This window comes from Bos taurus, chromosome 6 (genome assembly GCF_002263795.3).
Source record: "Bos taurus isolate L1 Dominette 01449 registration number 42190680 breed Hereford chromosome 6, ARS-UCD2.0, whole genome shotgun sequence".
Classification (NCBI taxonomy): Eukaryota; Metazoa; Chordata; class Mammalia; order Artiodactyla; family Bovidae; genus Bos; species Bos taurus.
Window position 1 is genome coordinate 117,505,663 of NC_037333.1, and position 25,580 is coordinate 117,531,242.

Consider the following 25,580-nt stretch of genomic DNA (forward strand, 5'->3'; position numbering starts at 1 on the left):
CCACTCTCTGGGCCCCTGCTGCCCGAACCCAGCACCCAGCATAATCAAGAGAAGGGCATCAGGCAAATCCTGAGAGATACACAGACTTCCTCAAAAGCCCTCCTCCAAGCTGAGCAGGTTGTCAAGAAAAGGAAAGCTTGAGAAATGGTCACAGCCCCGTCGTGGATCACAGTGTCATCCTGGTGAAGGGGCTTGCATAAGTCAGTGAAGCCATCAGCCATGCTGTGCAGGGCCACCCAAGACAGACGGTCGTAGCGAAGAGCTCTGATGAAACGTGGTCCGCTGCAGGAGGATGGCAAACCACTCCAGTGTTCTTGCCTGGAGAACCCCATGAACAGTATGAAAAGGCAAACACCCCCAGGTCAGAAAGTGTCCAATAAGCTACTGCGGAAGAGAGGAGGGAAATTACTAACAGCTCAAAAAGAATGGAGAGGCCAAAGCAGAAACGGCACTCGACGTGGATGTGTCTGCTGGTGGAAGTAAAGTTCAGTGCTGTAAAGAGCGATATTGCATCAGTTCAGTTCAGTTCAGTCATTCAGTCATGTCCGACTCTTTATAACCCATGGACTATAGCACCCCAGGCTTCCCCGTCCATCACCAACTCCCAGAGCTTGTTCAAAGTCATGTCCATCGAGTCAGTGATGCCATCCAGCCATCTCATCCTCTGTCGTCCCCTTCTCCTCCTGCCCTCAATCTTTTCCAGCATCGGGGTCTTTTCTAATGAGTCAACTCTTCGCACCAGGTGGCCAAAATATTGGAGCTTCAGCTTCAGCATCAGTCCTTCCAATGAATATTCAGGACTGATCTCCTTTAGGATGGACTGGTTGGATCTCCTTGCAGTCCAAGGGACTCTCAAGTCTCCTCCAACACCACAGTTGAAAAGCATCAATTCTTCGGCACTCAGCTTTCTTTATAGTACAACTCTCACATCCATACATGACTAACAGAAAAACCATAGCTTTGACTAGAGGGACCTTTGTCAGCAAACTAATGTCTCTGTTTTTTAATATGCTGTCTAGGTTTGTCATAGTTTTACTTCCAAGGAGTAAATGTCTTTTAATTTCATGGCTGCAGTCACCATCTGCAATGATTTTGGAGCTGAAAAAAATGAAGTCTCTCACTATTTCCATTGTTTCCCCAACTATTTGCCATGAAGTGATGGGACTGAATGCCATGATCTTAGTTTTCTTAATGTTGAGTTTGAAGCCAACTTTTCCACTCTCTTTCACTTTCATCAAGAGGCTCTTTAGTTTTTTGCTTTCTGCCATAAGGGTGGTGTCCATCTGTGTAACTGAGGTTACTGATATTTCTCCTGGCAACCTTGATTCCAGCTTGTGCTTCATCCAGCCCAGCATTTCACATTATATGTACCCTGCATATAAGTTAAATAAGCAGGGTGACAATATACAGCCTTGACGTACTTTCCCGATTTGGAACCAGTCGGTTGTTCCATGGCCAGTTCTAACTGTTGCTTCTTGACCTGCATACAGATTTCTCAGGAGGCAGGTCAGGTGGTCTGGTATTCCCAACTCTTGAAGAATTTTCCACATTTTGTTTTGATCCACACAGTCAAAGGCTTTGGCATAATCGATAAAGCAGAAATGTTTTTCTGGAACTCTCTTGCTTTTTCTGTGGTCCAGCCGATGTTGGCAATTTGATCTCTGGTTCCTCTGCTTTTTTTAAATCCAGCTTGAACATCTGGAAGTTCACGGTTCATGTCCTGTTGAAGCCTGGCTTGGAGAATTTTGAGCATTACTTTGCTAGTGTGTGAGATGAGTGCGATTGTGTGGTAGTTTGAGCATTCTTTGGCACTGCCTTTCTTTGGGATTGGAATGAAAAATTACCTTTTCATTGCTGCTTTTTCCAAATTTGCTGGCGTATGGAGTGTAGCACTTTCACAGCATCATCTTTCAGGATTTGACATAGCTCAACTGGAATTCCATCACCTCCACTAGCTTTGTTCGTAGTGATGCTTCCTAAGGCCCACTTTACTTCACGTTCCAGGATGTCTGGCTCTAGGTGAGTGATCACACCATCGTGATTATCTGGGTCGTGAAGATCTTTTTTGTACAGTTCTTCTGTGTATTCTTGCCACCTCTTCTTAATACCTTCTGCTTCTGTTAGGTCCATACCGTTTCTGTCCTTTATTGTGCCCTTCTTTGCATGAAATGTTCCTTTGGCATCTCTATTTTCCTGAAGAGATCTCTAGTCTTTCCCATTCTATTGTTTTCCTCTTTTTCTTTGCATTGATCACTGAGGAAGGCTTTCTTATCTCTTCTTGCTATTCTGTGGAACTCTGCATTCAGATGGGACTATCTTTCCTTTTCTCCTTTGCCTTTAGCTTCTCTGCTTTTCTCAGCTATTTTTAAGGCCTCCTTAAGTGAAGTTGCTCAGTCGTGTCCAACTCTCTGCAACCGCGTGGACTGTAGCCTACCAGGCTCCTCCATCCATGGGATTCTCCAGGCAAGAATACTGGAGTGGGTTGCCATTTCCTTCTCCAGGGGATCTTCCTGACCCAGGGATCAAAGCCAGGTCTCCTGCATTGGAGGCAGATGCTTTAGCCTCTGAGCCACCAGGGAAGCACCAAGGCCTCCTTAGACAACCATTTTGTTTTTTTGCATTTGTTTTTCTTGAGGATGGTCTTGATCCCTGCCTCCTGTACAATGTCATGAACCTCCATCCATAGTTCTTCAGGCACTCTGTCTATCAGATCTAATCTCTTGAATCTATTTGTCACTTCCATGTATAATTGTAAGGGATTTGATTTAGGTCATACCTGAATGGTCTTTTTGCCTCTTCATACTGTTCATGGAGTTCTCAAGGCAAGAATACTGAAGTGGTTTGCCATTCCCTTCTTCAGTGGACCACATTTGTCAGAACTCTCCACCGTGACCCGTCTGTCTTGGGTGGCCCTACACGGCATGGCTCAGTTTCACTGAGTTAGACGAGGCTCTGGTCCATGTGATCAGTTTGGTTAGTTTTCTGTGACTGTGGTTTTCATTCTGTCTGCCCTCTGATGGATAAGGATAAGAGGCTTATGGAAGCTTCCTGGTGGAAGAGACTGACTGAGGGGGAAACTGGGGCTTGTTCTGATGGGTGGGGCCGTGCTCAGTAAATCTTTAGTCCAGGTGTGTGTGTGTGCATGTTCAGCCGCTCAGTCGTGTCCAGCTCTTTGTGACCCCGTGGACTGTAGCCAGCCAGGCTCACCTCCTCTGTCCATGGGATTCTCCGGGCAAGAATACTGGAGTGGGTAGCCATTCCCTTCTCCAGGGGATCTTCCTGATCCAAGGATTGAACCTGTGTCTCTTGCACTGCAGGTGGATTCTTTACCATATGAGCCACCAGGAAAGCCATGTTAGGTCCATGAATCAAGATAAATTGGACGTGGTCAGGCAGGAGATGGCAAGAGTAAACATTGACATTTTAGAAATCAGTGAACTAAAATGGATGGGAATAGGCAAATTCAGTTCAGATGACCATTATATTAATACCTACTCCTGTGAGCAAGAATCTCTTAGAAGAAATGGAGTAGCCTTCACAGTCAACAAGAGTCTGAAATGCAGTACCTGGGTGCAGCCTCAAAAATGACAGAATGATCTCAGTTTGTTTCCAAGGCAAACCATTCAACATCACAGTAATCCAAGGCTATGCCCCCACCATGGATGCTGAAGAAGCTGAAGTTGAATGGTTCTATGAAGACCTACAGATTTCCCCCAGTGGACAGAGGAGCCTGGCAGGCTATAGTCCATGGGGTCTCAAAGAGTGACATGACTGATGGGACTCAGCATGCATGCATGAAGACCTACAACTCCTTCTAAATTAACACTGAAAAATAGATGTCTTTTTCATCATACGGGGTTGGAATGCAAAAGTAGGAAGTCAAGAGATGCCTGGAATTATAGGCAAGCTTGACCTGGGAGTATAAAATGAAGCAGGTCAAAGGCTAACAGAGCTTTGTCAAGAGAATATGCTGGTGATAGCAAATACCATTTTCTAACAACCCAAGAGATGACTCTACGCATGGACATTACCAGATGGTCAATACCGAAATCAGAATGATATGTTCTTCACAGCTGAAGATGGAGAAGTTTATACAGTCAACAAAAACAAGACCTGGAGCTGACTGTGGCTCAGATCATGAGCTCCTCATTGAAAAATTCAGGCTTAAGGTCGGTTTTCATTCCAATCCCAAAGAAATGCAATGCCAAGGAATGTTCAAACCACCTTAAATTGAAGAAAACAGGGGAAACCACTGGGCCATTCATGTATGACCTAAGTCAAACTCCGCACGATTCCACAGTGAAGGTGAGAAATAGATTCAAGGCTTAGATCTGACAGCCGGAAGGACTATGGACAGAAGTGTGTGACACGGCGCAGGGGACAGCGGCCAGAACCATCCCAAGGAGAGAGAATGAAAGCAGGCGGAGTGGCTGTCTGAGGAGGCCTTATAAACAGCTGAGAAATGGAAAGATGAAAGGCAAAGGAGGGAAGGCAAGATACACTCATCTGAAAACAGAATTCCAGGGAATAGCAAGAAGAGATAAGAAGGCCTTCTTGAATCAACAATGGAAAGAAATAAAGGAATAAAATAGAATGGGAAAGACTAGAGAGCTTTTCGAGAAAATTGAAGATATCAAGGAAACATTCCATGCAAGGATGGTCACAATAAAGGACAGAAACAGTAAAGACCGAATGGACGCATAAGAGATTGAGAAGAGGTGGTAAGAAATGTACGAGAAAGGTCTTAATCACGGGATGACCATGATGGTGTGGCCACTCGCTGAGAGCCAGACATCCTGGAGTGTGAAGTCAAGTGGGCCTGCGGAAACATTACCACAAACACAGCTAGTGGAGGTGATGGAATTCCAGCTGAGCTGTTTCAAATCCTGAAAGATGATGCTGTGAAAGTGCTGCACTCAACATGCCAGCAAATTTGGAACACTCAGCAGTGGCCACAGGATTGGAAAAGTTCAGTTTTCATTCCGATCCCAAAGAAAGGCAATGCCAAAGAATGTTCAAACTACCGAACAATTGTGCTTATTCCCCATGCTAGCAAAGTAATTCTCAAAATCCTTCAGGTTAGGCTTCAGCAGTATGTGAACTGAGAAATTCCAGATGTTCAAGCTGGATTGAGAAAAAGCAGAGGAACCAGATGTCAAATTGCCAACATTCATTGGATCATGGAGAAAGCAAAGGAATTCCTGAAAAACACCTGTTTCTGCTTCATTGACTGTGCTAAAGTCTTTGACTGTGTGGATCACAACAAACTGTGGAAAATTCTTAAAGAGATGAAATAGCAGACTACCTTACCTGTCTCTTGAGAAACCTGCATGCACGTCAAGAAGCACAGTTAGAACTGGTTGGAACAATGGACTGGTTCAAAATTGGGAAAGGAGTATGTCAAGGCTGTATATTGTTACCCTGCTTATTTAACTTCTATGCAGAGTACATCATACAAATTGCCAGGCTAGAGGAATCACAAGCTGGAGTCAAGATTTCTGGGAGAAACATCAACAACCTCAGATATGCAGATACACACCCTAATGGTAGAAAGCGAAGAACTAAAGAGCCTCTTGATGAGGGTTAAAGAGGAGAGAGAAAAAGCTGTCTTAAAATTAAACATTCAAAACACTAAGATCATGGCATCCAGTCCCATCCAGTCCCATGGCAAATAGATTGGGAAACAATGGAAACAGTGAGAGACTTTATTTTCTTGGGCTCCAGAATCACTGCAGATGATGACTGCAGCCATGAAATGAAAAGACTCTTGCTCCTTTTGAAGAAAAGCTATGACAAACAGAGTATTAAAAAGCAGAGACATTACTTTGCCCACAAAGGTCCATCTAGTCAAAGCTATGGTTTTTCTAGTAGTTATGTATGGATGTGAGAGTTGGACTATAAAGAAAGCTGAGCACCAAAGAATTGATGCTTTTAAACTGTGGTGCTGGAGAAGACGCAAGAGACCCTTGGACAGCAAGGAGATCCAACCAGTCCATCCTAAAGGAGATCAGTCCTGAATATTCATTGGAAGGACTGATGCTGAAGCTGAAGCTCCAATACTTTGGCCACCTGATGGGAAGAACTGACTCATTAGAAAAGACCCTGATGCTGGGAAAGATTGAAGGCAGGAGGAGAAGGGGATGACAGGGGATGAGATGGTTGGATGGCATCACTGATGCAATGGACATGCGTTTGCGCACACTCTGGGAGATGCTGGAGGACAGGGGAGCCTGGCGTGCTGTAGTACACAGGGTCCCAGAGTTGGACACGACTCAGCAACGGAACAACACCACAGCCTAGAGGCGTCTAAGGAGACATGACGACTGTTGCGTATGGTCCCAGACGGGACCCTGGCCCAGAAAGTGGGCCTCAGGTGGGCATCTCAGAATTCAGTCAATAATGTTTATCGATTGTGGCAGGTGGGCCAGTCTAACGGCATGCGTTAACAGTGAAGGAAGCCCTGTCTCCTGTTGGGGGCACATGGGAACTCCGTGTGCCGCCTTCATGATTTTCAGTAAGTCTAAGTTGGTTCCAAAATGGAAAGTTTATTTTTGAAGGTATGCAAGCGGTTTCAATAGAGATTCCACCAAATAAGGTACAAGCGCGTGAGAAGGTGCTCACGTCTGTGGTCAGGAGGGAAATGCAGGGGCCGTGTCACGGCCCCTGGGGATGGTTGGAACCACAGGGACAGGTGGGAGCCGTGTTGGTGGGCACACAGAGAAGTGGGAGCCCTCGGACACACTGGTGGGCCTGTAACGTGATACAACTGCTTTGGAAAACAGTTTGCAGTTCCTGAAAAGTAGAACTCCATTTGCCATACAACTCTGTCCACTCCTGGGTGTCCACTCACGAGACATGGGAGGGCGGGCGCCCACAGAGACTCGTCCTTGTGGCTTTAGCCACAAAGACCAAATGGAGGCAACCCCGTGTCTGTCGCCTGATGACGGGACATGCCCTCATTCAGCCCTGAAGGGCGAGGAAGGGCGGACGGTCAGCAAAGCATCCCCTTGGTGGCCCGCCCCTCCCCACGGTCGCCGCCTGTCCTGCAGCTGCCTCTCTGTGGGCTCTGGGGGACACGTGGAGATGCGCAGGCAGAGAAAGGAGTCAGTTGTCTGCTCATCTGTGGGTGGTGTGGCGAGAGGACTTACGTGGGGCCACCAGGAAACTGAGGGGGTGGACGTGTGTTGTATCCTGACTGTGTGATGCGTTCGTGGATGTGTCTGTCCGATTTCGTGGTTTAGAGCATGCTCACTGCACTTCCATTAAGCTGTTCTAAAACCGGCTGTGTCACCGAGGCTGGCTGCCATCGGGATGGTATTCGTGTGGACCGAGGCACCTGAGCTCCTGACCGGGCTCCAGGCAGGCCCGAGGAGCTGGCAGTGACGGGCACAGCGAGAGCTTCAGTCCCATGTCCTCGCGGCTGCAGGGAGGAGGCCCTTCAGCCCAGGAGGGTTGGTGTCAGGACCCCAGGTCTGGGGTGGGGGAGCCTGGGGACAGCCCAAGATCCCTGCTGCTCTGTTAGTGCAGGGGTCCGGACAGCATCCGCACATATCTACACTGATCAGACCACCTTTTATTCCCCAAGATGAACCCTTCCTGCAGAATTCTGTGAGAAGGGCCAAACTTGCCTCCTGTCTCTCAGCTGTTCGCGTGGGAGCCCGGCCCCACTCAGCCGACTTTTTTTGGCGTCATTCTCGTGCTGATTTCACAAAAATAACTGGGAGGATTTCCCTCTTTTTTTTTTCCCCTTCCAAGAACAGTCCAAATATCGTCAGAATGATCTGCTTCTTGACTGAAAGAATCCATTTGTGATTTTGACACTTCTTGAAGAAACTACTTCATTCAGGTTTTCACGTGTGTGGGCACAGAGGGTAAAGGTATCACTTGACCGTTCTAATGTCCTCCCATCTGCGGCCTTTCTCCCAGGTCTCTGCCCTTTCCCCGCCCCCTCGCTCCTGGCAGCGCTCCGGCAATGCGCCCAGCCACGGCCACACCCGCGTCTGAAGCTCCGCGTCCCCGGGGCAGGGCCCTGCTGTCCCCTAAGCCCCCCCTCAGCCGCAGTCCAGGGGTGGGTGCAGGGGGCTGCCCCACCAGTCTCACTAGACCCCACCTTACCCTCCAGCTCCCAGAACACAGTGGCTGTGACTTCACCTGTGCTTGCGCGTTAGAGAGAGCCGTGTGTGCGGCGGGGGGTCTGCAGGGGGGGGGGCCCTGCCCCCAGGTTCCCTGCTGCTCCTGCTGTTTGCCTGAGGCCTTCAGATGCTTGGTGTCATTCCTGTTAATACTCTGAAATTGTGTTCAGGTTGCTTCTGCAGCCTGATATTTCTTTTGAGATGTGGGATTATGAATCAATTTAAATTTGTACTTCTCTTTTTTTATCGTGCTAAAACATACACCACATAAAATCTGCCATTTTAGCTATTCTTAAGCGCACACTTCAGTGGCATTAACTACATGCCCATTGCCTCGCAGCCACCACCTCCATCCACTCCAGAACTTCTCCGTCTTCCCAAACTGAACTCTGTCCTCATTAAACACCGACTCCCCGGCCCCCGGCCCCAGGCACCCCTTCTCCTTTCTGTCTCTGACTTTGTCTGCTTTAGGGCCCTTGCATAAGTGGAATCGGGCAGGTCTGTTCGTTTGTATCTGGTGTATCTCCTTCAGCGTGATGTCTTTAGGGTGCGTGTGCTGTAGCGTGTGGTGGAGTCTCATCCCTCTTTAGGGGTGAACAGCATCCACTGTGCGGATGGGCCACGCTGTGTTCGCCCCTCACCTGCGCGTGGGCGCTCCGTCGTGTCCACCTTTGGTTGCTGTGACACTGCTGCTGTGAGCACGCGGTGCGTGCATCTCCTGCCTTCAGCTCTTCTGGGTTTATGCCCGGAAGTGGCTCTGCTTCACCCTGTGGCAGTTCTGAGTTTAATCTTTGAGGAAGTTCCGCACTGCTCTCCAGCAGCTGCTCCGCTTCATGCCCCCCCAACAGTGAACAGGCCCCGGTGCTCCGGGTCCCGGCCAACGCTCGCTGCTTCCTGGGACGGTTCGGGTTTGGTGTGTGTTTTAAGTAATGGCCACTCCAGTTGTGTGAGGCGGTTGCTCATCGTGGTGTGGACAAACATCCGGCTGCCCTTGGTGAACATTCCACGAGAGTCTGGAAAAAACACGGGCTGGTTTTTGTTTGTTTGTTGAGGATTTCAGTTTGGTGTGAACCTGGTTTGTAACCTGCCCTTCTCTTTCTATCTTTAGACAATCAATGAAGAAGTGTCTGAAGCCACACGTAGGCCTTTTTCTCCTCGTCTGCACTGGGCCCTCGTAGTGCATGGGGCTCCTCCCACTCGCAGGCCCCTGGGACCCCTGACACGGGGCAGCGGGCCTGCGTGGCCGTTCTCCCGAGATGGAGCCTTGTGTCCTGCCGTCTGCTGGGGCCACGGCTGAAACAAACCGGCCAGTCAGCAGCCACGGGCAGTGGCTCCCCAGGGAGGGATGTGGCTTGTTGGGAGGAGGTAGGAGGAGACGCGCGGGTGGATGGGTGGGCAGACCCTGAAGGGGCTTAAGAGTGTGCCTGTTGGCCTGAGCCGCCAGGAGCACGCCTCCCACAGACCCTGGGGTACCTTCCTGGGCTCCCCTCTTAAAGCGTCTCCAGTCAGTGGCCTCCTCGCTGTCCCCGGGACACAGCAGAGACAGTTTCTATCCTAAAGGGACCTGGATCAGCTCTCCTCTGACATCCGATCTGCTGCATGAAGCTTAGCTTCATGCCGACCCCCAAGGGAGGAGGACTGTGGTGTTTCCGTGGCAGCATGAGCAGGCTGCACACGGTCCTGCGCTGACTTGGGAGGAGCCGGCCCTTCCCGACGCGCCTTCCCTGGGGCCCCCAGGGTCTCGAGCATCTGTGCAGAGCCGTCACTTTTAGGGAGGTGCAGGAGCCATAGATTTCCTTCTCTTTTTATCTTTATGTTTTTGTCTTTGGCTGGGCTGGGTCTCCTTTGATGTGTGGGCTTCTCTGGCTGCAGCAAGCAGGTGCGCCTTGTCCCTGCAGCACACGGGCTCCTCATGGCGGCTCTCACAGTGCTGCTCATGGTGGCTCCTGTGGCAGCTCCCGTGGCGGCTCCTGTGGCTGCTCTAGTGGTGGCTCCTGTGGTGGGTGCTCATGGTGGCTCCCACGGTGGCTCCTCGTGGCGGCTCCTGTGGCGGGTCCCGTGGTGGCTTCTCGTGACAGCTGCTCTTGGGGGCTCTAGTGGTGCTGCTCGTGGGGGCTCCTGTGGTGGCTCCCGTGGCCGGCTCTCATGGGGGCTCCCGTGGTGGCTCCCATGGTGGCTGCTCGTGGCGGCTTCTTGTGGGCGCTCCCAAGGCAGCTCCTGTGGCCGGCTCTTGTGGGAGCTCCAGTAGTGGCTCTTGTGGCAGCTCTCGTGGTGGCTTCTTGTGGTGGCTCTTGGGCTGAGTTGCTCTGTGGCCTGTGGGATCTTCTGGGATTGGGGATCAAACCCATGTCTCCTGCGTTGGCAGGCAGGTTCTTATCTACCGATCCACCAGGGAAGCCCACCATAGAGTTCTCTGTTAAACATATTCCTGAGTGTTTTTTATGTTTATATAATTACTGTAAATAGACCACTGTCTTGGAGAAGGCAATGGCACCCCACTCCAGTACTCTTGCCTGGAAAATCCCATGGATGGAGGAACCTGGTAGGCTGCAGTCCATGGGGTCGAGAAGAGTCGGATATGACTGAGCGACTTCACTTTGACTTTTCACTTTCATGCATTGGAGAAGGAAATGGCAACCCACTCCAGTGTTCTTGCCTGGAGAATCCCAGGGACGGGGAGCCTGGTGGGCTGCCGTCTATGGGGTCGTACAGAGTCAGTCACGACTGAAGCGACTTAGCAGCAGCAGCAGACCACTGTCTCCATTGATGTTTCTAGCTTGTTTCTGATAGTATGAGGCGAAGTTTTAAATTAATTTTTATCCATAAATATTGCACTTGCCATTCTGCCACTTTCTATGATTAGTTTTGGTGGGTTTTCACTGGTGTGTCATGAGTTTCTTTGGGCTTCCCTTATAGGCCAGTCGGTAAAGAATCTGCCTGCAGTATAGGAGACCTGGGTTCAATCCCTGGGTCGGGGAGAGCCCCTGGAGAAGGAAATGGCAACCCACTCCAGTATCCTTGCCTGGAAAATCTCATGGACAGAGGAGCCTGGTGGGCTGCAGTCCATGGGGTCACAAAGAGTCGAGCACGACTGAGTGACTAACACTTACTTACACGGTCACATCACTGGCAAAAGAGGTGGGTGAGGAGAGAGAGAGAGTTCCATCTCTTTTTACAGTGCAGTACTCCTTGGTTTATTTCCTCTGGGACTCGGTCAACCCTTCCGAGCCACGCTGACCGTTTACAGGAGGCCCGTGTGCACGCTGCTGGCTTCACGGGGCTTGTCTGCTCCCTTGTGTGTCTTCTGCGGTTACAGCTGCTATTTTATTAATCCTCTCTGCCTTATTTCGGGTTGTTTGTTGTTTCAATTATTTAAAGGTAATAATGAAGTTCCTAAACTTTCTCTTTTTCGTCTTTAAAATTAAAGGTTACAGTTTTCCTCCAAAAACAGTTTTAGCCATGGATCTTGTTTAGACAGAAAGTGCTTATTTTTCTTTGCTTTCTACGAGTTTTCACAATTTCAGTTTTTATTTCCTCTTCAACTTAAGGGTTCATTAAGTACATATTCCTAAAACTCAAATTTGCAGAGTTATGGGCCTGGCCTTCTTTGCAGTGCTTGTCATCTGGCCGGGCGGTGGCTGGGAAGATGGTCTGTGTAAGCGCCCGCTGGTCATCCGTGGGCTTTTCCCTCGTTTTGGTTGTGACGTGGTCGACGCTGGCTGAGCGCTGGCTGGGACTGTGGTTCCCTGGGTGCTGACTATGGCGTGGTCCTTTGCAGCCCCCACCCCGGCCCTGGGCCCAGGAACCCCCGCTGCACTCGTGGTCACCATATACCAATTCGCACTGCTGTTTATATAAATGAAATCATGTAACTTGTGCCTGGCTGTTCATACTGCATAAAGGTTGTGAGATTCCTCCATGTGGCGGAGAACCTCAGTGTCCGGACGGCCTGGCCTCCGCGTCCATTCACCTGCTGACAGGTGTTGAGGGGACTCTTGTCTGGGCTCATGCAGATCAGGCCACAGGCGCAGGTGAACCTACGTCTCTGCTTCTCTGGGCAAACGCCCAGGAGCGGGATTGCTGGGTCACGTGGCGACGTGCATTTAATCGTAGGAAACAGCCCAACTGTCTTCCAGCTGCCGCACGAGCAGCAGCCCACCGGGGGCGGGCTGGGGTCCCGGCTCCTCCCTGGCCCCCCGGCACCTGCCGTGTTCAGTCCAGGACACTCGAGCGGGCGCCTGGCGGTCTCACCCCTGAGTTCAGTTTGCACCCTGTTGGTCAGCTCTTTGTCGAGCACATCTTTTCAGGTGCTTACTTGCCATCTGCATCTCTTCTCTGGTGAAGTGTCTACTCAGATCTGTTGTCTGTTTTTAAAATCAGGTGGTCTGTGTTCTTATCCTTGGATTGTAAGAGTTCTTTACTGGGTATAAGGCTTTATAAGACCAATGGTCTGCAAATATATTCTCTCAGCCTTGCCTTTTTTCTTTTTTTTTAAACAGTGTCTTATGAACAAAAGTTTTTTGTTGATGAAGTCGAATCTATCATTTTTTTCTTTTAAGGCTCATGCTTTTTTGTCACTTACGTAAGAAATTTCTGCCTAAGCCAAAGTCACAAATATTTTTCTCTTATGCTTTCTTCTTGAAATTTTATACTTTTCTCTTTTCCATTAGGTCTGTTACTGAGCTTTATATAAGGTGTGAGTTTAGAGCAGACATGTATGTGTTTGCTTGTTTGCAGAGGAATACCTCGTTGTTTAGTGCTGGTTGCGCAGAGACTGGCCTTTCTTCACTGAATTCCCTTGGTGGCTTTGTCAGAAACTCACCTGAACGGACACAAGGGGGTTATTTCTGGACCATCCATCGTATCCCACGGGTCCACACATCCAGTCTCCTGTCAACCGTACACTTTCTTGATTACAGTAGACCTTGGAAACAGAGGGGTGGGTCCTCTAAAGTTGTTCTTTTGCAAAACTGTTTTGTCTATTCCAAGTCTTTTGCCATTTCCATATAAAGTTTAGAATCAGCTGGTAGATTTGCTCAAAAAGCCCATTTGCATTTTGTTTGGGATTACATTGAATCCATAGATCAATCTAGGGGAAATTGACATCATAGTGATGCTGAGCCCATGAACATGGTGTATCTCTCTATTCATTTAGGTCTCTTAAAATTTCTCTCAACAATTTTGTAGACTTAGGTAAAACAGGCTTCCACATGTATTAAAAATGTAGTCACAGATATTTTATGTTTTCCTCGGTATTGCTGATGGAATTGTTTTTCAGACTTCATTTCCCACTGTCAGCTGCTAACACTTAGCGGCCATTTGTTTGCTGTTTATTAATCTTGTGAGCTTGCTGGAACCACTTTTTCGTTCTAGCATGGTTTTGCAGACTCCAACTTTTCTATACAGATCATATGTTATTTGTTTAAAAAGACAGTTTTACTTCTTCCTTTTCAATCTTTATGCCTCTCTGTCTTTTCTTGTCTTAGTCCAACGGCCAGGCCCTCCAGTACAAGGCGACTGTGATGTCCTTTGCTTATTAGTGAGCTGAGGCAAGGATTCAGTATTTCACATGGACCGTGATGTCAGCTGAAGGGTTTGCTAGGTTTTGTCTGCGGCTGAGCACGTGAGGCATAGCTGGTAAATGTTCAAAACTCGTTATCTGACAAGTGTTCACTGGGCGCCTGCCTTGTGTCTGGCACCGTTCCAGTCGTAAGGAGGACGGCCCCGCGCTGGTCAGGATCCCTGCTGTCCTGGCACCGACCTTCTGTTGGCAGAGGCTGACAATACAGAAGCCAAAAAGCGCATCAGTTCACTTCAGGTAACAGCGTGTGCTGACTGAGGGTGGGAGGGCTGTTTATCTTTGCCCACTTTTATTTTGGGTTGATATCCAGGCTGATAACTAATAAAAATCTGTGGTGTCATGTGAGTCGAGGTTCATGCTTCGCCGGAGGAGCTCATTCACCCCGGGCACCGGGCTCTCTTCTCAGGGCTCTGAGGCCCTCCGTCACCGGCAGCGTGGGCAGGTCCCCCGTGTGTGTGTCTGTGTCTGCAGGCGGCCTGCCCACTCAGGTCACCTGGGCTCCTCGCCCTGGAGCACCGCGCTGTGTCCCCCACACGGCCCACTGGGCGGGGGTCCCGCCTCCTCCTGCTTCTCCCTCGAGGTGTCTCCTGGTCAGGGCCTTTGTGAGCACTGTTCTAGAGAGCTCGCTCTAGTTGTTGGGTTTGTGCATAACCTGCCCACCCAAATACGGGACCTGCTCCAGGGGAGAGAAGTGCCTGCACCTCATCCTGCACTGAAGTTGTCCCCAGGGGCTTTACCTGACTGTCGAGGGGGGGTGGGATCGGCTACCCCTGCCCTGGCATTCCCCTGCCGAGTCACCCAGGCAACCGAGGCTCAGACGAGAGTGAGGGATGGATGGCGTTGGCTCCTGCAGCCCGCACCCCTATGCCCACACCCCTATGCCCGCACCCCTATGTGGCCAGCAAGGCCTGGATTTGGGAGGCTCGGGCTGCGGCTCTCCGTCTGGGCCTTGAGTGCAACTGCGTGGGACAGCTCACCTGCAAACGCTGTCAAGGCGGCATGCGGGCACTGCGTGAAGGCAGGATCGGGGCCACGGGCAGAGAGCACAGGGAGGGCCCGGCATCGGTGCTGGCGTGTCTCACCACGGTGGGGTGACCTCTGGTCTCCTGCCCTCGGCCTGGGAGAGGCCACCAGCCTCCCGGAGCACCCCTGGTTTGCTGGAGTCGCTCCCCTGAGCCTTCTCTGGCTGCTGGGCAGGTGGCGCAGACCAGCCCAGAGCTCCAATGGGGCAGGGCCAGCTCGCCTGCTGCGCGGAGCTCGGCGCACAGCTGGTGCTCAGTAAATGCCTGTGTGATCACTAGGCCTGGAGCGCACACGGTGCGTCGGAGGAGCAGGTTTGGGGACAAATCACCCAGTTGGCGTGGCTCCTCCAGCCCCCACCCCAGCCTTCACGCACTTTCCATCGGAAGAGAGGTGCAGGCAAGACTGTTCACGTCTCTGCCCTTGACGCCAGTCCTTCCCATGCGGGAGAGAGCTGTCAGTCACTCTCACATTAGTATGAGTGAGCTCGGTCAAGAGGGGAGACTTGAGTGAAAGCCGCCCAACAATGCTGTTGGTGGCCCCTCTGCCAGGGAGGCTGGGAAGGCTGCAGCTGCCCAGGGGTCGGGGCTCTCCTGCCCAGCCCCTCCCCACTGCCCCCACCAGCACTGCCTGCCGGGGCGACAGACAGCGAGGCAGAGAGATCCCGGCCGCCTGTCCTAGGAGCTGAGCACAGCGAGTCTGCGGCTCTGCTCCCGACCCAGTTTCCCTCCAGCCACCGGCAGACAGTCTCCTTTGCAGAATTTTGCAGACGTGGGTGGAAACTGACATGAAGCTCCTGGTTTCTGTCTGCATCTGGAGCTGTGCCATCGCCAAGCCCCAGCCGGGCAGGCTCCCTGCCCCCACAGCGACCCTGTGACCTGGCAGTAGTCTCAGCAGCTGGGAAGGCTAGCCCGACAGACGTCTAGATTTCAGCTCAGAGCACTCAATGGGCCGGTGCCCCCTTCCCACCACCAGGCTCCTTTTGCCCACAGGGGCGGGAGTGAGACCCACAGGTGTCCGCAGGCCAGGGTCTCTCCCAGTTCTGAGCTGCATGGACCTGTGCAGCCTCGGAGTAGAATAGGAGCCCCCGTACACCGTACCCAGGACAGCGCCCTGGAGCTACGGGACACGGGGATGAATCAGGGTGGGACAGGGCTGGCGGGGGCACCACTGGATACGGGTGGGGGATGGTGGAGTCAGACCCCCCTCATTCCCGGGGTGTGGACTAAGCCAGCCTCCAGCCGCGCCTGGGAGGGGCCATCCCAGGATGAGAGGACAGAGTGGGCCCGGCAGAGACCAGACAACCCGGGCCAGGGGCCCCTCGGAACGCAGGCTGGTTCCCAGGGAGCACGCGGGGCTCGCTCCTGCCGGCGGCGTGCAGTGGGCAGGGCACTCCTGTGGGGCCGGCCGCCCGGCCTGAGACCGGCTGACCTGCAGCGCTGACTGCTGTGCCCTCTCCCTGCGGTGCCCCTGTGTCGGGGGCGCTACAGCTGTAATTACACGTCTCTGTCCCCGGGCCGAGCCACAGGGACGTCCGAGGAGGTGTTTGTTGCCGCCTGTGAATCAGGCGCTCATGAGGAAAGTGGCTGCTGGCGAGGCAGACAAATTAGGGCCTTGGGGCTGCCACATGCGGCCACCAGCAGTTCTGGGCCAGGGCCGCCCCCGCCCTGCCACACAGCCACACACTCAGCCACCCCACCAGCTGCACCCAGGACCCAGACAGCACACACACCATACAACCACACAGACACACACAGAGCCACCAACAGACACACACAACAGCCCCCACACACAGAGCCACCCCACCACCACACACAACCACACACAGACACACACAACAGCCCACACATAGAGCCACCCCACCACCACACACAGACACACCACACATACACACACAGAGCCACACACAGAGCCACCAACACACACAACAGCCCACACACAGAGCCACCCCACCACCACACACAGACACACCACACATACCCCCACAGACACACCACACATACAACCACACACAGGCACACAAACACAATCACGCACACACAGCCACCCACACACACACAGCCACACACACATAGCCATACACTGGCACATACAACCACCCACAGGCACACAAACACTATCACACACAATCATAGACACACACAACCACCCCCACAAACAACCACAACCACCCACAGACACACAAACACAACCACACACACAAAACCACACACACACACAAATACAGACATGCACACAACCACACACACAACCGCCCACAGATGTACACACATACAACTACATGCAGACATACACAGCAACCACATACAGGAACACAAACACAACCACACACAAAACCACAGACACACACAACTGCCCAAGGCACACAAACACAACCACATACACAACACCACACACAGCCACAGCCACACACATAGCCACCCACAGAAACACACACAACCAGACACACGCACACAACCACTCACAGACACACAGCCACCCAGACACACATACAACCATAGACACAACCACACACACACAACACCACACACACACACCACCCACAGGCACACAAACATTATCACACACAACCACACACAGACACAAAAGCACCCACAGACACACACAACCACCCACAGAAACATACACAACCACCCACAGACACACAAACACAACCACACACACAAAGCCACACACAGCCACAGCCACACACATAACCGCAGCGCAGAGGCCTGCAGGTGCCCTCGTGGAGTCGCACCCGACAACCACAGCCTCCTCCAGCCCACACTGGAGGCCGCTGCCCTGCTGGACCAGCGAGGCCCGCAGGGCAGGGCAAGGAGAAGGCGGGCCCGGCCTGACTCCCGCCTTCCTGTGCCCAGGGGCCACCAAGGACATGGGCAAGATGCTTGGGGGTGACGAGGAGAAGGACCCTGATGCCGCCAAGAAGGAGGAGGAGCGGCAGGAGGCGCTGCGGCAGGAGGAGGAGGAGCGCAAGGCCAAGTACGCCAAGATGGAGGCGGAGCGCGAGGCCGTGCGGCAGGGCATCCGCGACAAGGTGGGCGCGGCGGCGGCTCTGGCGCCACACCCCTGCGTGGACGGGGGCGGGGACGGGCGGGGGTGCTGCCTGCCGGAGGGCTCAGTGAAGCCTGGCTGGGCCGCCGCCCCTCCTCCTCTGAAGCTCGCAGAACTGACCTCAGGGAGGGACCCCCAGGGAGGAGGGTGGGCGGGTGAGGCGTTCACATCTGCACACACTCACCGGGCCTGGGGCTTACCCTGCCGCCTGAGTCCTTCTGGCCCCGATGGCAGGGGCTGGACCCCATCCTCCCAGGATCCTGGGCTGGGGTGCTGGCTTCTGTAGGACAAGCTCCCGTGGCTGCCCCCAGGACTGCCCCCACGGACTTGGAGGGCAGGCCCTTCTGGAGAGGAGGGGCAGGGCGGCCAGGGGCTGCCCCACGGGCAGGCTGCAGGTGGGTGAATCATCCTGGGCTGGAGGATGCCCCTGACCACGCCTGGGTGGGCCTCAGGCCCCCGAGGTGAACGACAGGGTGTTGGGGGGCAGGTCTGTGGCTGTGTGGGCTGGCTGGGAGTGGGTTGGGAGCTGGAGGCCATCTTTCCAGAACCCTCTGGCACCTTCCTCTGTATGCAGGGCATGAGCACATATCTGGCAGGGACCCAAGGCCAGAGCAGGGGCAGACATGGGAGGCTGTCAGCTACGGGCCCCAGGGGCCTGTCCACTGACCACCCTCAGGTGCCCACCCAGCTCGTGGGTCAGAAGGGCAGGCATGGGGCGGCTGCTCCTGCCTCCTTCAGGGTGGGCCGGCCTGCGGGCCAGGTGGAGAAGGAAGGGCCCTCCCCAGGGCCCCACAATGTCCTGAACTATGTGGCCTCCCACGGTCCACAGCGTCTTGGGCCTTGCGCACCACTCTTGGCCCCACACGGGCCAGGCCCCTCCACCCAGAGATCCGGGGGGTGCTCAGTTTGGGGGTGCTGCCTCAGTTCTGTCCTGCCCCCACCCTGATTCTCCTGTCTCTGGGCCCTGGGGGAAGTGTTTCCAGACACTGTGGATGAAGCCTGTGGGAGGGGCCGGGCGCGGGCAGAGGGGTCCTCCAGAGGGCGTCTCCACAGTCCCCAGCCCCTCCTGCCTGCCTGGTTCGTGGGCCTCTGCCTGACGCAGAAGCTGCGGTGAGGACGGGTGGGTGCCTGCAGGCCTCTGGGCCCACGGGGGCCCCACGTTGATGGGGGCGGGGTGTACCTTGGTGTGCCATCACTGGTCACTGGACACCTTTCTGGGCAGAAAGTTCAAGTTGATTGTGCTGGGGCAGCAGCTCGTGAGACCCTCACCCCCAGGACCAACCTCAAGACTTTCAGAGCCATTTGGGAAAAGCCAGGAAGAGCACACAGACGGCAGAGAGGGAGGCAGCCATGGGTGGGGAGGGGCCAGAAGGCAGAGAGACGCCCACTCAGGCTGCCTTTAATAGGAAGTCCCTTCTGCCCCTCCCCTCCTCAGGCCGTCCAGTGGCCCCGTCTCCCTGAGGCTCCAGCCCCAGGCCATGGGACACTGCCCCTCAGGGCTCCCACTGTCCCAGGGCCTTGGCTTGGCTGCTCCCCCGGGGGCTCCCTGAGGCTCCGCCTCCGTGTCCCCTCCGCACTCCTCCCCTGCCTTACTCTGTTCCGCACCTGCCTTCATCTGGGAGCATGGCTGTGCCCTCACTTGTGTCCAACTCTGTGACCCCGCCAGGCTCCTCTGTCCGTGGGATTCTCCAGGCAAGAATACCAGGTGGGCTGCCTTTTCCTCCTCCAGGGATGTTCCCTACCCGGGGATCAACCTCAGTCTCCTGTGTCCTCCTGCTTTGGCAGGCAGATTCTTTACCACTGAGCCACCTGTTAAGCCAGCCTTCATCTGACACACGCTTTTTACTGGTTTGCTGTTCACTGTCCATCCCCTGCAGGGAGGGCAGGAACTCTGACTGCACTTGGCCCTTGTATGCTAAGCAAATGAGTGAGTGAGTGAACAAGTGAGTGAACAGGCATCAGCTCCAGTGTCCTTTTCTTCCTCAGGGAACCGAGTGGGACTTAGGAGTCACAAAGTGAGTCCCAGTGAAAATGGAGGGTGTGTCCCCACCCTGAGGGCAGCTCCATGGGAAGCCAGGGGACAGGGTGACCCTCACCACCCCCACCCTCAGGACCCCAGCTTCCAGGGCGACCACATGGAAGGCTGCAGCCTTTGACAGAGCCCCAAGGCCCCCTAGCCTGGTGCTCCGGGGTTCGCTTGGCCAGTGGTCCTGCTTCCCCAGACGAGCATCACCCCCATCTGGGACCCCCTTGGGTGGGCTGAGTGCCTTTGCTTCTGAACTGCCTCCACAGACCCCAGGCCGCTTCTGGACCCTGGCAGTCCCCAGACCCGCCGTGGCTCCATCAGCCACAGTGGCCGGTCTCCCTGCCGGGCCCAGGCCTCCTTCCTGGGCACGTCCAGGGTCTGGTCTCACTCGCCCATGGAGCACGATGGTGTCGGCTGAGTTCAGCTGCTGGGGCAGGAGTCAGAGCCGGGCTCCACCCCATGCAGGGGCTGGGGCCGCAGTTTTCTTACCGGCCCAAGCACAGCTTCTGTGGTCAGAGGATTAGGTGGAAAGCCCCAGGTCCTCACAGCCTCGGTGCTGGTCCTCCAAGGAGCCTCCAGCTCAACAGAGGAGCCCGTCCTGCCCCCAAGACCCCAGAGGTGGACAGCACAGCCGTGGGAGGACAGGCTGCCCCGGCCACCTAGGGTGGTGGCCACCACTGCCCTCTCTCCTCAGACGTCCTGAGCATGAGCTCAGCGCCTGGAGCCCCCTACCCACCAACGAAGCCCCCCATCATGTCCCCTGGCCCTGCCTGGTCCCCCGTGGCTACAGAGCTCTTCTCTACCTGGCCTTCCAAGGCGACCCCCCTCCCTCCCTCCTGCTCCCCACAGGTGGGACCCCTGACCTTTAGGGGTGGCTCCCCCAATGGCCCTCACTGGCCCCCAGGCCCCAGACTCACTTCCTGCGGCCCCTTCCTGGTGTCTGGGGTGGGGTGCCCCGTGGGGTGCCCTATGCCCCCACCCCCAACCTCACAAGATTGGTCAAGGAAGAGGGTGGGGGTCCCTCACATGGAGGCCGAGGGGTCAGGCCAGGCCATGTGCCCCGGCTCCCTGGGAGACCTCATCTGCACTCGGGACTCCTGCCTCTGCGGGCTGGTGGGCGGTGCCTCCCCCGACCCGGCCCCGCGCGTGATGATGTCATGACGCACTGCGCGGGTCCAGGTCGGGGGAGACTGGCCCGCCTCTGTCATCTGGTCCCCGCTTCCTGGTCTGCACCCCCGCCTTCTGGTTTACACTGCACCCACGTTCAGCAACTCTGAGCCAGAACCACCCTCCAGCAAGCTCTGGGCTGGCGGGTCCTAGTCGACCCGGCCCCCATGGCCCAGGTTTGTGTTGAGAATAACAGGTGTAGGCACATCACTGACTTTCACCGTTAGGGAGCACCGCTTTGCCCAGGGCGCTGGCAGCCTGGGCTCCCTGCGGGCCTCAGTGGTACTGTCTCAGTGGTTGAGGAGGATGGGGGGAGGGGGTTGAGGTGGGGGGACTGGGGTGGGGTCTCAAACAGGCGCTCAGCCAGGCCACATCAAAGCCAGGCTCTGGGAGCGACCCCAAAGAGTAAGGTGGCCCTCAGGTTTGCCCAGAGTGGCTTAGGCTCAGAATGGCTTGGGGCCTGGGGTCTCCTTCCGGGACCCCAGAGGGGACGACCGTGACACAGGTCCCTCCCTGACCCCCTGCCTGACCATGTGTTCCTGGCCTTACGCGCGTGTCCCCTTGTCACCTGCTTGTTCCGCCAGCACCACGTGTTCCCTCGAGCGTGTGTGTGCACCTTGGCTGAGTGTGTGGGGGGCTTTGGCCACCATGGCCTCCTGGGTCCAGTGCACAGACCTGCACCCCAGTTGGGGACAGACGTCCTGTGGCTGCAGGAACTGCTGGGCTCTGTGCCTCTGGCTGGAGGGAAGCTCTCTCTGGTCTGACCTCATTCCTGAGAGTGTGTCTCTCCACCCTGTGTGTCCCTCCCCCTGAGTCAGGGCACCGGCCTCTGTGGTGACCCAGGAAGAGGGCTGTGCCCCTTGAAGTGGCTGCAGTCTGGCTGGCTCATCGACTCTGCCCTGGGCTGAGCTGGCGTCCGTGCTCAGTGGGGAGGCCCCTCTTGGTCAGTTGCCCTGAGCCCTCCCCCAACCCCGGAGACCCTTCCCAAGCTCCTGACTCGTCCAGGGTGCAGAGGGGCCTTCAGACCACTAGGGCCCCTGCTGAGGAGGGTGGCCAGACCCCTTACCCCTCCTTCCTCAGTGCCTTGGGGCCCCACGCTGTGGTCTGGTCACTGCGGCCAGGAGCCCAGATTCCTCCTCTTAGATTCTGCTGAAGAGCCCTTGCCCCCACCCTCGCCTGAAGCCCCCCACAACCTCGAGGGAGGAGATGGGTGCAGAGCAAGCTGGGGAGTGGGACACAGCCACCCCCCTAATCTGGAAGCAGAGCGAAGGGTCTTCTTGGAGGACCAGGGTGCCCCCTCCACTGCCGGCAGCACCAGTGACAGCCCAGCGCTTCCTTCAGGAGGATCTGGTGAGGAGGGACGAGCGGGCCTGGGCACCCTTCCCGGGGCCAGCAGGATCTGGTGAGGAGGGACGAGCGGGCCTGGGACCTTTCCCGGGGCCAGCAGGATCTGGTGAGGAGGGATGAGCGGGCCTGGGACCCTTCCCGGGGCCAGCAGCCCTCTGCAGTGTGCTTCCCGGCACTGTCTTCGCCAGCATCAAAGCCTCAGCTTCCGGACATTCCGTGTTGTGTAACCCAGGACCTCAGACCTGACCAAGGGGCACCCCCTCCCCAGCTCGGGTGGGTCCTGAACTCTGTCTCCAACCCATCAGGCCAGCGTGGCCCCACCTGGTCCCAGCAGTCCTAAGGCAGGAAGTCTTCCCCTGGGCCTTTGGGTGAGGCCTTCTGACCACAGGCTTCAGGGCTTTTTGGTCCAGGAGGGCTGCTGAGGGTGCTGAGGGGCCTTTGGGTGAGGTGTTAGTCTTCTAGAAATTAATTTTCTTGGTTCTGGAGGCTAGAAGTCCCAAATCAAGATGTTGGTAGGACTGTTCTCCCTCTGCAACCTGGAGGTGAGAACCCCCTCTTCTAGTTTCGGGGGCTTCTGGCATTGTTTGTGTCCTTGGCTGGTGGCAAGGTGGTTCCCAAGTCTTTACGTTTGCTTTTTCTACTCTGCGTGTCCTTTTCTTTTACAAAGAAGCTCTGGATTTAGAGCGCAGGGAGGTCTTCTCTCTGTTCTTACCTTAATTACACCTGCAGAGACCCTGTTTGCAAACAAGGTCACATGCTGAGGTTCCAGGTGACATGAATTTGGGGGGACTCCTTTCAATCTGAGGGGAGATTTTGGAAAAGGTTGGGGACAGAGAGATACGCAGGAAACCAGAACTGGGGGCGCTCAGCGGTGCCCAGGGGCGTTGCTGAGGGCACACCTAGGTAGGGTTCGAGGACACCCACCTGGAAGTGACTGCGGGACACGGGGCGTGCAGAGTGCCCCTCCGGGGGTTGGGGCTTCTTGGCGGCAGCCGAGGATGCTTGACATAAAAGTGTGGCTTCACGTCACCGGACGGAGGATCTGGGCCCCGTGGGGCAGGGCTGACACCGCCCGCGTCCCCGGGAGGCGGGGCCGCAGGAGGGCGGGGCCCGGGCCGGAGGGTGGACTCGCCCGGTCAGGCACCCTCCCGGGCGGGGGGCGGGCGGGGTCGGGGCCCGCGCGCTGACCCGCCGCCCTCCCCGCAGTACGGCATCAAGAAGAAGGAGGAGCGAGAGGCCGAGGCCCAGGCCGCCCTGGAGGCCAACTCGGAGGGCAGCCTGACGAGGCCCAAGAAGGCCATCCCGCCGGGCTGCGGGGACGCGGCGGAGGAGGAGGACGAGAGCATCCTGGACACGGTCATCAAGTACCTGCCTGGGCCGCTGCAGGACATTTTCAAGAAGTAGCGCCCGGGCTGAACAGCAGCCCGCCCCGCGCCCACCCCGGTCCCGCCCTCCGCGAGGCCCCCGAAGAGCCGCCGGGAGCAGAGCGCAGCCCCCCACGCTGATATAAGCCATAGCCCTAGGTCCATCCGCCCCGTTGCCCACCTCGCGCCTCGGGAGCCTTGCCCACCTCGCAGCCCACCCGCTCCCAGAACCGCCCCCGCCACCCAGGGAGGCGCGCCTGGCCCCCCACGGCTGCTGCCTTCTGTGCCGGAGACCTCGGAGGGGACAGCCCCCTGCTCTTCGGGCAGCGGGTGGACTGGACTCGCCCCCAGACCCCGGAAGCCCTTCTCGCTCCGCCCCTCACCGCCCACCCAGTAGGGCCCACGGCCAGGGCCACCGAAAGGGTCCGCGTTGGTGGATGCCTGTCGAGCCCAACTCAGGAGCACAGCCATAGTAGGGGGTGCGGTTGTGAGCCGGGGCTGAGGTGGGGGTGGGTGACGAGCCGCAGGCGCCTGGGGCTCCCCCCGCAGGGTTCGGCCGGGACGCCCCTCCTAAGCTCCCCACCCTCACGCTCGGGTTGCTGAACCTGCCTGACCTGGTGGCCTGGCCGCCACCGCTCTCCATGTTCACCCTTATCTTCATCCACCCGTCTGTCCTGGCCGCCGCCTCTGGAAGGCTGAGCTTCGGGGCCGGTTCTCGCGAAGGGAGGCAAAGCAATAGGCTTGGGAGGACCCTCTCTGACCTCTCTCCCCCCTGCCCCCCACCCCCCTACCTCCCCACCCCAGAGTCTGCTGGCCCAGCGAACCCATCCCTTTCTCTGGCCGGCGCCTCCTGTCCCTCCGAGGCTGCTGGGGGTGGGGGTGCCCGCAGCCTCTGAACACCCGCACCTCCACTCAGAACCGGGAGGCGGCCCGGAGCCCGGGGGCCGAGCGCTGCGCGCCGGCCGGAGTGTGTGGCCCGGAAGACTAGCCCCGACCCTCAGCCACCTCCGCCCTGCAGGCCCTCGAAGGGGCGTCCCAGCCGCCAGCCCAGCCGGCTCCCCAGAAGCGGCCGTGGGCCTCCCAGCGCTCCCCGGCCCCCCTTGTTTAATTTGCATCACAATATGTTGAATCTCAGGTAAATGAGGTCTTCTGTCTGTGAAGAGTTTTATCTTGACAGAAAGCTTGTCTCCTGGGTCCCCAGGGCCCTTTCTGTCCACATAAATTTTCATCGTGTCCAGTGTCCGGGCCAGGGGCGCGGCCCTACCCCGCTCCTTAGAGAAGCCATATGACTAGACTGCAATACTGACCCCTGGCCCCTGAAGCCCTTTGTCCCCCGCCGTCCACCCTGCGCCCCGACCCCTCCGGGTTCCTCGTCTTTTTTTAATGCCTGTTTCCACACTTTAAAAAGCCAGCTCTGAGCAGACCGGGTGTCGTCTGGTAGAAACTCGCATCCCATCCTCAGCGCGTGCGGCCCGCAGCGCCGAGCTTAGTATAGACGTGGACGCCCTCTGTCCGTCTGTCCCGACGCCTGCGCCTCCTCCTGCATGTCGGGGCCGCTGCCTGTGTTCTCTCCGGATGGAATCACAGCCAATAAACTCCACACAGTGATTTCACGTCTTTGGCCATTGCCTCTGGAGTCCATTCCCTGGGAGGTGATGGGGGCGGGGTCCTGGCAGGAGGGCAGAGCCCGGCCAGCTGCGGTGCTCCGTTTGGACTCTGCTGCTTGACCCCGTGCCCTGCCAGATGGGAGCACCTTTTCCTTTCGCTGAGGCCAAGGCAGGGGCTCCTGCCACCCCGGACACACACATCCGACCCTTTCTCCCTGAGGTCCTCCCGGCCAGGGTCGTCTCCACCTGAAATGCAGCCCGTCCCTCAGTGGCCCCCACCCCAGG

The 25,580-nt window shown here is 56.0% G+C and overlaps 1 protein-coding gene across 2 annotated transcripts in view; it reads left to right on the top strand.

The window, feature by feature from the left end:
* The window catches only part of CPLX1 (complexin 1), a 41,140-nt gene extending 15,839 nt beyond the window's left edge, over positions 1–25,301 (top strand). Inside the window, 2 exon segments of one of the 2 annotated variants that reach the window (NM_001078103.1) lie at positions 17,592–17,767; positions 23,531–25,301. In NM_001078103.1, coding sequence (NP_001071571.1) covers positions 17,592–17,767; positions 23,531–23,728 — 374 coding nt within the window. In that variant the 3' untranslated portion in view covers positions 23,729–25,301. 2 annotated transcript variants of the gene reach the window in all.
* Positions 25,302–25,580: the final 279 nt, after the last annotated feature.